Source organism: Rhinoderma darwinii, chromosome 1 (genome assembly GCF_050947455.1).
Source record: "Rhinoderma darwinii isolate aRhiDar2 chromosome 1, aRhiDar2.hap1, whole genome shotgun sequence".
NCBI lineage: Eukaryota > Metazoa > Chordata > Amphibia > Anura > Rhinodermatidae > Rhinoderma > Rhinoderma darwinii.
The window spans coordinates 607342327-607358692 of NC_134687.1; the positions used below are offsets into that span (position 1 = coordinate 607342327).

At 42.3% G+C, this 16366-nt stretch overlaps 1 protein-coding gene across 2 annotated transcripts in view; it reads left to right on the forward strand.

The window, feature by feature from the left end:
* The window catches only part of CCBE1 (collagen and calcium binding EGF domains 1), a 324484-nt gene that overhangs the window by 291751 nt on the left and 16367 nt on the right, over window positions 1-16366 (forward strand). The window contains exons 6-8 of one of the 2 annotated variants that reach the window (XM_075841021.1): window positions 4348-4448; window positions 7211-7331; window positions 9369-9508. In XM_075841021.1, coding sequence (XP_075697136.1) covers window positions 4348-4448; window positions 7211-7331; window positions 9369-9508 — 362 coding nt within the window. Of the gene's footprint in view, window positions 1-4344; window positions 4449-7210; window positions 7332-9368; window positions 9509-16366 lie in introns of both variants that reach the window. The other variant, XM_075841012.1, reaches the window with a different exon arrangement.

Sequence of the window (16366 nt, forward strand, 5' to 3'; positions counted from 1 at the left end):
ATTGAAGTCCTCGTATCCGAAGTCCAACAACCGAACCTGTAAAAAAACACAAACACACAAAAATAATCAGTAACACATAAAGAAGCAAAATTATTATTCTTAACTGTCCTGGGTCCAGCGCTGGAGCCGCAATGTCAGCGAGCTGGGCCCTGTATCTAATCCTATCCTGTGTGATACTGTCTGCTGAGCCACTGTATCTAATCCTATCCATAGTTTATAGGGTCGTAGTGCTATAGATATGCTATGCTGTCTCATATACACACTTTTTTTTGGGGCGGACACATATGTATTGGGGCTATTTCCCCTGACATTTTAAGCCCTGATGGTATGTTCACACGGCAGCGTCTGTTACGGCTGAAATTACGGTGCTATTTTCAGGAGAAAACAGCACCGTAATTTCAGCCGTAATAGCATGTTGCAGGCGTCTTTCGCTGCGTCCATTCCGGACGTAATTGGAGCTGTTTTTCTATGGAGTCCATGGAAAACGGCTCCATTTACGTCTGAAGAAGTGACAGGCACTTCTTTGACGCGGGCGTCTTTTTTACGTGCCGCCGTTTGACAGCGGCGCGTAAAAAAAATGACCGTCGGCACAGAACATCGTAAGACCCATTCAAATGAATGGGCAGATGTTTGCCAACGCTTTTGAGCCGCATTTTCGGACGTAATTCAATGCTAAAACGCCCGAATTACGTCCGTAAATAGGGTGTGTGAACCCAGCCTTAGTGACGCCGCGGCTGCTAGTGCTGCATTGTTGGGTCACTTAAGAGACCCAGCGATGCAGCTGAAAGCTGCGGACCGTCGGCCATGAGAAGTTTGCGGGGGGGGGGGCCCAGTAAGAATTCTTGCATCGGGGCCCATGAGCCTTTAGCTACGCCCCTGCCTGCTCTCCTATGTACCAGATCACTTCTTCCCCAACTCTCTTATGTGTCTAACCACTCATTCCCCTACTTTACTATGTGCCAAACCACTCCTTCACCAGCTCTCCTATGTGCCAGACCACTTATTTTTCGGCAGCGCATGACTTATTTCTAAAAAGTTTGAGAAAACAATGTCAGGTCTAACCAGTGTGGACACACGCTGCACTGTAAGAGAGGCTAGTGCATTGCTTGTACATTGTACCAGTATTAATAGATTTCCCCATTTGTGTCGCAATACTTTACCATGTTCAACACCTCTGCTTGCTGTCAATGAATGCAAACATTGCTGTTACCATACCTCCCAACTTTCAAGTATCGCAAAAAGGGACAACCACTGTGGCGTGCGTGGTGCGCCGTGGCAAATTTTTCCCTTTTAAGCCATGCCTCTAATCCCGCCCAGTCCCCGTCCATACACACCCTCTTCATCCCACACAGTATCATGCTCCCATAGTGCCTCCCACACGGTATAATGACAAATAGCTGCCCCCACACAGTATAATGACCTCATAGCTGCCCCATACAGTATAATGCCCCCATAGCTGCCCCCACACAGTATAATGACCTCATAGCTGCCCCATACAGTATAATGCCCCCATAGCTGCCTCCATACAGTTTAATGTCCCTATAGATGCACCTATACAGTATAATGCAAACACAGATGCGCCTATGCAGTATTAAGTCCTGATAGCTGCCCCATAGCGTTTAATGCCCCATACCTGTCCCCATACAGTATGATGCACCATAGCTGCTCCATACACCATAATGCCCCCATAGCTGACGCATACAGTATAATGCCCCATAGCTTCCTCATACAGTATAATGCCCTTCTAGCTGGTACCATACAGTATAATGCCTCTTAGCTGCCCCCATACAGTATAATGCCCTATAGCTGCCCCCATAGAGTATAATGCCCCCTTAGCTGCCCCTAGTGCCAGTGCCAACATATAAAGTGACACAGTGCCCATGTAGATAGGGCCACACACAGTGCCAATGTGGATAGCGCCTCAGTGTCCCCTGTAAATAGTGCCACAGTGCCCATGTAGAATGTGCCACGCCCATGAAGATAGTGATACCCCCCCCTGTAGCCATTAGGGCTCCCTCTAGAGGTGGAATCCCCAGCCAGAACGCCGGCAATGCCGTGGCCGGGGATTCTGCTCCAGGAGGAGCCACTGACATCACTGTGCATATATGGACATTGACAGTGACGTCAAGGGCTTCTCCGGGCTCAGTGCTTAAAGTAGCACTGCGCCCGGAGAGTCCTGTGTACTAATGCTGAAGCAGGGAGCTGACGGTTCCCTGCTTCATCATTGGGTTCAACTGTATCTGCGTCCTGAGGATGCAGATACAGATGACACCGGGAGTCCAGGACATACCACCGGCCGCCCAGGACAGCGGGACACCTTCCGAAATTTGGGACTGTCTCGCTGAATCCGGGACGGTTGGGAGGTATGCTGTTACTGAAAACTCATCATGATCATGTCAAACTTAAAGGGTCAATGTTATTTCAACTAATTAGTTGTGAGAGTCTGTGTGCGGAGACCTCCACCGACAGTGGAGTAGCTATAGAGGTCATAGCAGTTGCAGTTTGGACAAGGCCCTAAAGCCAGGGTGGCCCATATTCCCCCACACCACATCTTACAACAGTAACTGTTGTTACTGGGGCCTATGTAGTTTCCAGTAGGTGAAACTACATGAGCCCCTATAACTAAAGTAGATTCCTCCTTGCTCCTGAATTGGGTCCTCTTCAGCTCCGGACACAGCACTTCAGCGTCAGGACATTGTATGCATGGTGCACATAATGCCCAGACGCTAAACAGCGTTAAGACCCAGCTCTGCTTCCAGAACCATAGAGGATCCGGCTCAGGAGTGTAAGTATATGTATACTGTCTGCCGAGGCCCTGTATCTAAGCCTATCATGTGAGATACTGTCTGCTGAGGCCCTGTATCTAAGTCTATCATGTGTGATACTCTCTGCTGAGGCCATGTATCTAAGCGTATCATGTGTGATATTGTCTGCTGAGGCCCTGTGACCAATTTATCCCACGGATAGATGATAAATGTTAATTGTGGGAAAACCCCTTTACGTTTTATTTATATAATATTGGAAAACCCCTTTAAATGTTGATATTTAAAGGGATATTCCAGTCACAACAAGTTACCCCCTATCCGTAGGGTAAGGGGTAACTTGGTGATCGGGGGGTGTCCGACAGCTCAGACCACACCATTTACGAGAACGGGGCGCTCGAAGTTGCCCGATCCCCAAGTTTGAACCGAGCGGTAGGTCGCTCATGCGCACTGGTGCTCCATTCATTCTCTACGGGAGCGTCGGAGATAGTGCAGTGTTCAACTTTTTACGGCGCTGCCATAGTGCACATGAGCGACCAGCCGCTCCGTTCAAACTTGGGGTTCTGGCAACTTCAGGCTCCCCGTTCTCGTAAACGGTGGTGGTCCGAGCTGTCGGAAACCCACCGATCAGCAAGTTACCCCTTACCCTACTGATAGGGGGTAACTTGTTGTAACCGGAATACCCCTTTAATGTGCAAATTGGCTTTCCCCTGGTATTACAACAAGCTTAAAAGGGTATTCTCATCTCAGACATTTATAGCATATCCACAATATATGCCATAAATGTCTGAGAGATGGGGTCCCAGCTCTGGGACCCGCATCTCTCTAGAGAACGAGGATCCCCAAATACCATCCCCACCTGGGATGCGGGTTGCTGGCCACCCCATCAGTGGTGGGGTGGCCGGACTTACGGAAACAACCAAACTCGCTGAGCCATGCAGTTTCTGTAATCCTAGCCACCTTGCCACTTGTCTCAGCTTGGAGGTGGCAGCCAGCAGCCGCCTCACCAGGCAGGGACGGGGTTGGCCGACCCCCATTCTCAAGATAGGTGCGGTTCCCAAATCTGGAACCCCCATCTTTCAGACTTTTATTTCATATCCTGTGAATATGCCATAAATGTTTGAGATGGGAAAACCCCTTTAAAAGGTTTTTTGGGATTGAAAAAGTGCCTGATATCTTCCAAAATCATTGTTGTGTCTGGGCTGGGCACTGTCTAGTATTCAAGTGAATGAGGCTAAGTTGCAATTCCAAACACAGCCATGGACAAAGGTAGCGCTATTTGTGGAAGAAAGCAGACATGTTTTCTTTTAATCTCATTCAACCCTTTAATTTTATGTTCTGTGCTGTAGCTGTATATTTCCACATTCCGCTACTATTAGTCGTGTGCTCTACTACAGAAACCTGATCCCAACCAAAGCAAAGGGGAAATTTCCCAATATGATTTCACCAAGTCCTTTATAATGCTAAATAAATTCTAAAAACCAAATATGATAATAAGAGAGGTCTGTCAGCACATGCGGCTCCCACATTCAGAGAAAGTAGTGAGTTTATTCCAGTCTAACAAACATTGCTTTACTTACAGGAGAATTCGAACAATCTAACAACGTGTTGAAACCAGGAATTTGCTCGGATACTTGCAAGGAATTTCACCAAATAAAACAGACCGTCTTACAGCTGAAGCAGAAGGTACATGATCAATCCCATACACATTCACCGTGCTCAGACAAGCTCATTGTATACAGATATGAAACACTGCAAACTCATATTTGGGGAATTGATTTATTTCATGATGTGGAGCAAAATAGGAATTGTTAAATAGACAGACATTTATTTTCTTGTTTTTCAATAAGTATACAATAATATAGTTATATGCTTGTCCATAGGGGGCAGTATTATAGTAGTAATCTTCTTGTACATAGGGGGCAGTATTATAGTATTTATATTCTTGTACATACGAGGCAGTATTATAGTAGTTATTTTCTTGTACATAGGGGCAGTATTATAGTAGTTATATTCTTGTACATAGGAGGCAGTATTATAGTATTTATATTCTTGTACATAGGGGGCAGTATTATAGTACTAATCTTCTTGTACATAGGGGGCAGTATTATAGTAGTTATATTCTTGTACATAGGGGACAGTATTATAGTGGTTATATTCTTGTACATAGGAGGCAGTATTATAGTAGTTATATTCTTGTACATAGGGGGCAGTATTATAGTAGTTATATTCTCGTACATACGAGGCAGTATTATAGTAGTTATATTCTTGTACATAGGGGGCAGTATTATAGTAGTTATATTCTTGTACATAGGAGGCAGTATTATAGTAGTTATATTCTTGTACATAGGGGGCAGTATTATAGTACTAATCTTCTTGTACATAGGGGGCAGTATTATAGTAGTTATATTCTTGTACATAGGGGACAGTATTATAGTGGTTATATTCTTGTACATAGGAGGCAGTATTATAGTAGTTATATTCTTGTACATAGGGGGCAGTATTATAGTAGTTATATTCTCGTACATACGAGGCAGTATTATAGTAGTTATATTCTTGTACATAGGGGGCAGTATTATAGTAGTTATATTCTTTTACATAGGAGCAGTATTATAGTAGTTATATTCTTGTACATGGGAGGCAGTATTATAGTAGTTATATACTGGTACATAGGGGGCAGTATTATAGTAGTTATATTCTTGTACATAGGAGCAGTATTATAGTGGTTGTATTCTTAATTATAGGGGGCAGTATTATAGTAGTTATATTCTTGTACATGGGGCAGTATTATGGGAGTTATATTCATGTACATAGGGGGTAGTATTATAATAGTTATATTCTTGTACACAGGATGTAGTATTATAGTAGTTATATTCTTGTATATAGGGGGTAGTATTATAGTAGTTATATTCTTGTACACAGGATGTAGTATTGTAGTAGTTATATTCTTTTACATAGAGGCAGTATGAAGGGAGTTATATTCTTGTACACAGGATGTAGTATTATAGTAGTTATATTCTTGTACATAGGGGGTAGTATATAGTAGTTATATTCCAGTACACAGGATGTAGTATTATAGTAGTTATATTCTTGTATATAGGGGGTAGTATTATAGTAGTTATATTCTTATACATGGGGAAGTATTATAGTAGTTATATTCTTGTACATTGGAGACAGTATTATAGTAGTTATATTCTTGCACATTGGAGACATTATTATAGTAGTTATATTCTTGTACATAGGGGGCAGTATTATAGTAGTTATATTCCTGTACATAGGGGCAGTATTATGGGAGTTATATTCATGTACATAGGGGGCAGTATTATAGTATTTATATTTTTGTACATAGAAGGCAGTATTATAGTAGTTATATTCTTGTAAATAGGGTGCAGTATTATAGTAGTTATTCTAGTACATATTGACAGTATTATAGTAGTTATATTCTTGTACATAGGGACAGTATTATAGTAGTTATATTCTTGTACATAGGGGCCAGTATTATAGTAGTTTAATTCTTGTACATAGGGGAAGTATTATAGTAGATATATTCTTGTACATAGTGAGCAGTATTATAGTAGTTATATTATTGTACATAGGGGGCAGTATTATAGTAGTTATATACTTGTACATAGGAGCAGTATTATAGTAGTTATATTCTTGTATATAGGGGCACTATTATAGTAGTTATATTCTTGTACATAGGGGGCAGTATTATAGTAGTTATATTCTTGTACATAGGGGCCAGTATTATAGTAGTTTCATTCTTGTACATAGGGGCAGTATTATAGTAGTTATATTCTTGTACATAGGGGACAGTATTATAGTAGTTATATTCTTATACATAGGGGCAGTATTATAGTAGATATATTCTTGTACATAGGAGGCAGTATTATAGTAGTTATATTCTTGTACATAGAGGCAGTATTATAGTAGATATATTCTTGTACATAGGAGGCAGTATTATAGTAGTTATATTCTTGTACATAGGAGGCAGTATTATAGTAGTTATATTCTTGTATATAGTAGGCAGTATTATAGTAGTTATATTCTTGTACATAGGAGGCAGTATTATAGTAGTTATATTCTTGTACATAGGAGCAGTATTATAGTAGTTATATTCTTGTACATAGGGGCCAGTATTATAGGTAGTTATATTCTTGTATATAGGAGCAGTATTATAGTAGTTATATTCTTGTACATAGGGGGCAGTATTGTAGTAGTTATATTCTTGTACAAAAAGGCAGTATTATAGTAGATATATTCTTGTACATAGGAGGCAGTATTATAGTAGTTATATTCTTGGTCCTAGATAGCAATATTACAGTTATATTAGATTTATATTCTTGTACATAAGAAAATGTATTTTCTAAAGTAGGCATCCCCTTTAATAACTGCTTTGAAGGATAATTAATAATTTGTCATTATTATTACTTTTTTCTTTCCTTCAGCTGGCATTGTTACCTAATAGTATTTCTGAATCAAGCAAACAAATCACAGCTGATAAAGTATTGGCCTCCACTATGTATGTTCAGGGACCACCTGGGTTACCGGGAACGCAAGGACCTCCAGGTAAGACCATAAACATCATGAGCTTTTTGTGTGTTTATAAGTAAATTCTAACCATGTGTGCATAGCTGTACTATACCGGAAATGAAAATACAACTGGGGCAAGTCCCAAATATGAAGGAATAAGACAGTATCAGCAGGTTTACCTAACCACAATAGTGAGCCTCTATAGAGAACCCCGTAACCATTGCTAGAAGTTCCGTACATTAGCAAAACATAAGGAAGTAGTATAATTGGTGTTATAGACCATAGGGTAGTCTTAAAGCTTGGGTTACAACTCAACAAAAAACAATTAGCATAACTATAAAAAACATGAAATAAATGGGCTTGAAATTTAACCAGTTATGGTGCATCTTTAACCCATAAGGACATGTTCACATGGCACAGATTTGCCATAGAAAATCAGGGTCAGAAATCCGCTCAGAAACTCGGATTAGTCCCATTGTAATTCAATGGAGCGAATCCACGGCTTTTCAGCATTGAATTTGCATCACTAATGAGCATCTTGTAAATTCGTCATGCATACATAAGGAAATTTCTCCGGCACATATGCCAAATGTAAAGGGAAAACATGGTGTGAACAAAGCCTTATATATTAAAGTCCTGAAAGAGAAATGAGAAATCCCATTAATAATATGGGCTGAGATGAGGAATGCCTTGACATAACTGCCGCCATCATACTTCCCTCTTCTGTGCTGACCGCACGGTGCCAGTCTTGCTTGTTGCAACGGTAAAGGTCCTATTACACGGCGCTTGTTTGCTTCTTTCACAAGGAGCTATGATCGATAATTTATGGGGACGAGCGCTTGTTACTACAATCATTCGTCCCCATACATTTGCATTGTGTCGGCAGCACATCTCCCATTAATAATATTTATTGCTGCATAAACAAGCCGATGAGCTGATGAACGAGAGTTTGCTCGATCATTGGCTGGTGTAAAAGGGCCTTAACACTGTCTAACAGAGCTGGTATCGGGGTTGTTAGGCACTGCATCCCTAGCAACCAGTCTGTATCAGATTACTGAGGTCTACACTTCAAGACCAAACTCACTTTGAGCTCAGCAACGTTTTCTGTTTCTTATCGTATCAATCACATTTTGCAGAAGCAACCAGACTGTACACAAATGTGGCAAACTTTCAGCAATATGTATATAAAGGGGTATTCCCAACTTAGACATTTATGGCATATCCACAAATATAAAAAATGAGAACTCCGCACTCCAAGGTATTTATGCAATAAGTGATATTTTATTTCACATATAGTGAAAAGTAGTAATCCAAAAATAGGTTTAACGTCATACCTAACAGCGACCGAGGTCGCAAGTGCCGCATATCCTTATCTATAGACGTAATTCGTGTCTGAAGAAGGTCGAATGTATAGACCGAAACGTTAAACCTATTTTTGGATTAGTACTTTTCGCATATCCTTATCTGTGTCTGTGGGATGTGCCTTTGTGCACATGTGAAATAAAATATCACTTATTGCATAAATACCTTGGAGTGTTGAGTTTCCATTTTTTTACGTTGGCGTGGAAGCCTACTCACGCACCCTTGAAACACGGAGTGCTGCGGGATTAAGAAAGTACCATATCCACAAATATGCCATAAATGTCTGATAAATGCGGATCCCAGTTCTAGGACCCGCATCTATATCGAGAATGTTTCGCCTGGTGAGGCAGTCGCTGGCCGCAGATTCCAGACGGGACTAGTGGAGAGGGGGCCATGTATAACTGCGGCTCCCTCCATTGTATACTATGGGAGTTACAGAAACAGCAGAGCAAGCAGAAAGTTTGTACCTGATTGGTTGCTATAGGTTGCTATAGGCAACTAATTTACTCATTCTTTGCACCAATTTTGTTAAATCTCTCTCTATGTGTATGGCGTGAGATGCTCAAGTGAGCAGATGGTCATCTGAAGACTCAAACCAGTGATACGGTGTAATGCTGCATCACAGACGGCTTACTCTAACCAATAGTATTGTAATGAAGTGCTGTCCCTTACAAAAATAAAAATGACAATTATTATTTTGTTTTCGTAAAGGATTACCTGGTCCAAAAGGAAGTTCCTGTCAGTCTGGTGTACCTGGACCACCAGGTCCACCCGGCCCGCGAGGATTCATGGGACCAATGGGACCTTCTTCAGAGATATCACATATTAAACAAGGGAGGAGAGGACCTGTGGTTAGTGCTGTGCACAGGAAATATCTATCTTTATATGTCATATCTGTCTATCGATTTGTTTGTCTGTCTGTATCTTTCTATCTTTTTATTGCATATCTATCTATCTATCTATCTATCTATCTATCTATCTATCTATCTATCTATCTATCTATCTATCTATCTATCTATCTATCTATCTATCTATCTAACTATCTCATATCTGTCTGTCTATCAGCTAATCCATCTGTTTGTCTGTCTTACTATCTGTCTTTCTGGCTATCTTTCTATTGCATATGTATGTGTCTGTCTGTCTGTTTATCTATCTGTTTTTATTTTTGTCTATCTTTTTATTGCATATATTTTTGTCTATCTATCTATTATCTATCTATCTATCTATCTATCTATCTATCTATCTATCTATCTATCTATCTATCTATCTATCTATCTATCTATCTATCTATCTATCTATCTATCTATCTATCTATCTATCTTTCTATCTACACTCCTCAACATTGAAATTGCAACACCAAGAAGGAAAACTTTTGGAATTGTGGAAATCACAGGATCGATAGACATGTTAATGATATGCAAATGAGAAAAAAAATAATATTCCAAACATCTTGATATATTCAGTATCAAGTATGAGAACACACACAGAAATACACAAACTTACACGCCTTTGTATGCTATCAATGAGGTTCTTATATGGAATTATATGAGGAATGCTATGCCACGCTGAATGCTTGGACACGAGACTGCTGGCAGCTCCATTTGCAATTGCCGACCAATGATGTCCCAGATGTGCTCGATAGGAGACAAGTCCGGCGACGCTGTAGGCCATGGTAGTACGTTTAGGCCACGCAGGCTGCTCACAGTAGCACGAGCAATATGTGGCCTGGCGTTCTCCTGTTAAAAAACGGCTTCCACGACCGAATCAATGTAACCACGAGCTGTTAGTGTACCTGAAATGAAGACTAGAGGGGTCCGGCTACCGTTTATAATGCCACTCCACTTCATAATCCCGGGAGTAGGACCGGTGTGACGTTCCCTTGTGAAGGCCTCTTCATTGCCCACATGGTCTCCAGACCAATCTCTGGCTATCATTTAATCCGAGACAAAAGCACGACTCATCATTGAAGAGGATATACCTCCATTCCAGCCTCCATTGCCGTCTTGCTGTGCACCATGATAGCCTTTGAGAGCGGTGGCGTGTGGTCAATGGAATACCTGTAGCTGGACGTCTGGCTCATAGCACAATGTCGTACAAATCTCTTTTGATGGTTTGTGTCGACACTGGTTGCCGCCCTAGGCTCGGGATGTGACGTCCAATTTCACTTGCAGTACAGAATGGATCACTACGCACCATTCTTTCAATCAGATGATCCATGCAGAGGTTCGCTTCCCTGCATCTCTTGCTGTCATACCCGTTTGTTGCTGTTCTCCGGGAGACGTAACGTTGAACAATGCTGACATCTCGGCCTAGGCGCATAGTGATCTGCCTGAGTGATAAACCAAGGTCTATAAGTTCAAATATATAATCACAAAAATATGAGAAAGGGAAAGGAAAAGGGGGAAAGGGGAAGGAAAAGGGAGATCGTAGGATAATAAGCAGGGAATGGCCACTGGAAAGACAGGCACTCGGCTCAGCATAAATATAAAAGTATCAAAATGTATTAACAAAATTAAATAAATATGACCGGGTTAGCAACAATTGCAATCCAATGTCTAAATCACAAAATAAACACAACACAAAAAAACAAAAAACACATACATACATAAACGTCACAGGCCCGGCCGGGTCAATAATAGGTAGCCCACATATAACATATATCTCATCCGTATGCAGAAGCATATATTATGCCCAAAACAATGCTGCATATAATTGCACCCATAAAGTAATTCTTGAACAGATCTAGTCGTATGTAGCTGATACGAATGTTAGGCTAGATATAGTCCCGTCCAATAATTAGGGAATGATAGGTGGATAAGCCGGCGGGATATATGCCACATAGGTATAAGCAACAGATCGGCTGCAGGTATCTAATGAATTCTATTGCCTCCTAAAGCATAATTATAACAAATGTGTCAGTATTGACAAACGATGATGATTGAGCGTTGTTATGTCCAGGGGTGGGATCCGGCCGGTTTGCCCCAGTTCCCCCGAACCAGTTGTTAAAATTACAGCCGGTTCGCAGAACCGGGTGAAGCGGGAAGTCGGAACCGGTCCCCTGCACTCAATTGTATTCACGTCCTTAGGAAGCAGATACAATTGACTTCACTAGCGCTGCCCTGGCGAGGCACATGACGCCTCGCCATTTGGCGCTTTATTGATGATGCAGTCGGCGATGACGTCATTGCACCGCTTCATCATTCCGCTAGAGGAGGACTGGCGTTGCTGGAGGATGGAGCTGGAACGGGACAGGTAAGAAATCTTTTTTTTCCATTCTACCGTGGGCAGCATTGTATATAGTCCCCAGTAGCTACAGGGGACTATATAGGGAACAGTAGCTACAGGGGACTATATATGGAACAGTAGCTACAGGGGACTATATAGGGAACAGTTGCTACAAGGAACTATATAGGGAACAGTAGCTACAGGGGACTATATAGGGAACAGTTGCTATAGGGGACAATACATAGGTAGCAGTAGTTAGAGGGGACTATATATGGAACGGTAGCTACAGGGGACTATATAGGGAACAGTTGCTACATGGAACTATATAGGGAACAGTAGCTACAGGGAACTATATAGGGAACAGTAGCTACAGGGGACTATATAGGGGACATAAACTACAGGGGACAATACATAGGTAGCAGTAGCTATAGGGGACTATATAGGGTACAGTTGCTATGGGGGACTATATAGGGAACATTAGCTACAGTGGCATATCTAGGGAACAGTAGCTACAGAAGACTATATAGGAAACAGTAGCTACAGGGGACTATATAGGGAACAGTTGCTACAGGCGACTATATAGGGAACAGTTGCTACAGGCGACAATATAGGGAACAGTTGCTACAGGGGACTATATAGGGAAAAGTAGCTACAGGAAACTATATAGGGAACAGTAGCTACAGGGGACTATATAGGGAACAGTAGCTACAGGGGACTATATAGGGAACAGTTGCTACGGGACTATATAGGGAACAGCAGCTACAGTGGACTATATAGGGAACAGTAGCTACAGGGGACTATATAGGGAACAGTTGCTACGGGACTATATAGGGAACAGTAGCTACAGGGGACTATATAGGGAACAGTAGCTATAGGGGACTATATAGGGAACAGTAACTACAGGGGACTATATAGGGAACAGTAGCAACAGGGGACTATATAGGGAACAGTTGCTACAGGGGACTATATAGGGAATAGCAGCTACACGGGACTATATAGGGAAAATAAACTACAGGGGACAATACATAGGTAGCAGTAGCTACAGGGGACTATATAGGGAACAGTAGCTGCAGGGGACTATATAGGGAACAGTAGCTACATGGAACTATATAGGGAACAGTAGCTACAGGGGGCTATATAGGGAGCACTAATTACAGGGGACTATATAGGGAACACTAACTACAGGGGATTATATAGGGTCCTTATCTACAGGGAAAGCCTCAGGGGGCCCTATCTACAGGGAACACCTCAGGGGGCTCTATCTACAGGGAACGCCACAGGGGGCTCTATCTACAGGGAACGCCACAGGGGGCCCTATCTACAGGGGGCACTATACGGGGAACGCTACAGTGAATGCCACAGGGGGCACTATCTACAGGGATTGTTACAGTGAGCCCTGTCTGCAGGGAACGGTACATGGTACACTATCTGCAGGGAACGCTGCTACCTACAGAGTGCTCTATGGGGAGCACTATCTACAGAGGGCTCTATGGGGAGAACTATCTACAGAGGGCTCTACTGGGAGCACTATCTACAGAGGGCTCTACTGGGAGCACTATCTACAGAGGGCTCTATGAGGGGCACTATCTACAGGGGGCTCTATGAGGGACACTATCTACAGGGGGCACTGTGTGTGGTGAATTACTTTACAGTGTTTGACACAATTTTATTCATGGGCATAGTGTATGGTACTATTATAATCGAGTACAGTGTATGGTACTAATTATATTCAGGGGCACAGTGTGTAGCACAATTATATTTGGTGACACAGTGTATGATACTATTATATTTAGTGGCATGGAGTGTGGCACCATAAGAATTTGCTCTTCGTTTATAGGTGCAGAAATGTTGAAAAAGTGAGCTTCCGAAAACATCTGATTGAGCAAATTGGAGGCATCATAGAGTTCTGGACCAGATGGAAAAGTAAAGACAACAACTAGAATCTGAGAAGTCGTCACCGGTGAGTCACTAAATCTAAATGTTTGTTCTCCCTGTGACTGCTCAGTACTGTAGTCACTGTATGATCTGCAGCGAGATGATGTGTGTATCGTTCTTTTTTGTGAAACCGCAACTCCCAATATATCCTTACCATCGTTCTGGCTATACTGGGAGCTGTAGTTTTATTCCGTACAAACTTATATGGCAGGGGCTAAACTAAATTTGCAAATTATCTCTGTACTGAGCTGTATTTGTACTGGTGCTGTATATATGTACTGAGCTTGGTTCTGGTGTTGTATATTTATTTACTGAGCTTGGTTCTGGAGCTATATTCATCTTAACAACCAAGCTCAATACATATATACAGCACCAAAGAGAAGCTCAGAACATATATACAACTCCAGAACCAAGCTCAATACATATATACAGCACCAGTACAAATACAGCTCAGTACAGAGATAATTTGCAAATTTAGTTTAGCCCCTGCCATATAAGTTTGTACGGAATAAAACTACAGCTCCCAGTATAGCTCAGAACATATATACAGCACAAAAACCAAGCTTAGTACATAAATACAACATCAGAGCCAAGCTCAGTACATATATACAGCATCAGAACAAAGCTCATACACATATACAAAACCAGAACCAAACTCAGTACATATATACAGCAACAGAACCAAACTCATACACATGTACAACACCAGAACCAAACTCAGTACATATATACAACTCCAGAACCAAGCTCAGTACATAAATACACCAGAACAAAGCTCAGTACTTAAATACAGCATCAGTACCAAGCTCAGTACATATATACCCACCAGAACCAAGCTCAGTACATAAATACAGCACCAGAACCAAGCTCAATACATATATACAGCACCAAAGAGAAGCTCAGAACATATATACAGCACCAGAACAAATCTTTGTACATATATACAACATAAGAGCCAAGCTCAGTACATATATACAGCATCAGAACAAAGCTCATACACATATACAACACCGGAAACAAATTCAGTACATATATACAACTCCAGAACCAAGCTCAGTACATAAATACAGCACCAGAACCAAGCTCAGTACATATATATCAGAACAACCAAGCTCAAAATATATATAATTCAATTCAAAAAGTGTCTCTCATATATTATATAGATTCATTACACACAGAGGGATCTATTTCCAGCATTTTTTTTTATGTTGATGATTATGGGAACAGTTAAAGAAAACCCAAGATTTAGTGTCTCAGAAAATTGTAATATTATATAAGCCCAATTTAAAAAATGATTTTTAATACCAAATTGTTGTCCTACTGAAATGTCTGTACAGTATATGCCCTCAATACTTGGTGGGGGCTCCGACTGTGAAGGATTTCCCTGACACAGCTTCTGTGTCGACGCCCGTGGTTAATCAGCCTGCATCTGTTCCTAGGTCTGCTAGAGTGACTCGATCTGCTACCACTCAGGCTGGTAGGCTGAGGAGTGGGAGAGCCTATCGCAGCCTGGCCAGACGGTTCTAGCTCCCGCCCTTGGTCTATGTATACCTTCATTTGCTGCTTGTCCTTTGCCTGTGATTCTCTTGCTTCCTGGCTCTGCTGTTCCTGCTGTTACCATTGACCTCTGCTTCATATTGACCCTGGCTTGACTGACTATTCTCCTGCTCTGCATTTGTTACCACGTACATCCTGGTTTGACTCGGCTTGTCCACTACTCTGTTGCTCACGGTGTTGCCGTGGGCAACTGCCCCACATTCCTTTGCTTTTGTGTTCACTTGTCTTATTTGTCTGTCGTGCACATATTGAGTGTAGGGACCGTCGCCCAGTTGTACACCGTCGCCTATGGCTGGCTGTGCAAGTAGGCAGGGACTGAGTGGCGGGTAGATTAGGGCTCACCTGTCTGCCTCCCTATCCTGACATTACATAATCACAGGCCCATATACCTTTTCTACACTGTTCCCTGACTCACTATGGACCCCCTTGAGGCCCTGGCTCAGCAAATGCAGGGTCTCTGCCTACAGGTCCAAGACCTGGCTCAGAGGTGCAACCAGTGTGATGCTACCCAGGTAGTACCCTCCACCCCACCTCTTAAACCGCACCTCACGTTGCCTGACCGGTTCTCAGGGGACCGGAAGACTTTTTCTCCTTTCGGGAAAGTTGTAGGCTCTATTTCCGTTTAAGGCCCCACTCCTCCGGTACTGAGAGCCAGCGAGTGGGTATAATTATGTCCCGGCTCCAGGACGGCCCCAGGAATGGGCCTTCTCCTTGGCCCCTGACGCCCCTGAACTCTCTTCTGTTGACCTTTTTTTTTCGGCTCTCGGACTCATCTATGACGAGACTGACAAGACTGCCTTTGCCGAGAGTCAGCTGGTGACCTTACGTCAGGGTAAGAGACCCGTTGAGGAGTACTGTTCTGACTTTAGGAAGTGGTGTGTAGCTTCTCGGTGGAATGACCCTGCCTTGAGGTGCCAGTTTAGATTGGGTGTGTCGAACGCTCTGAAAGACCTGTTAGTTAGTTATCCCTCTTCTGACTCTCTGGATCAGGT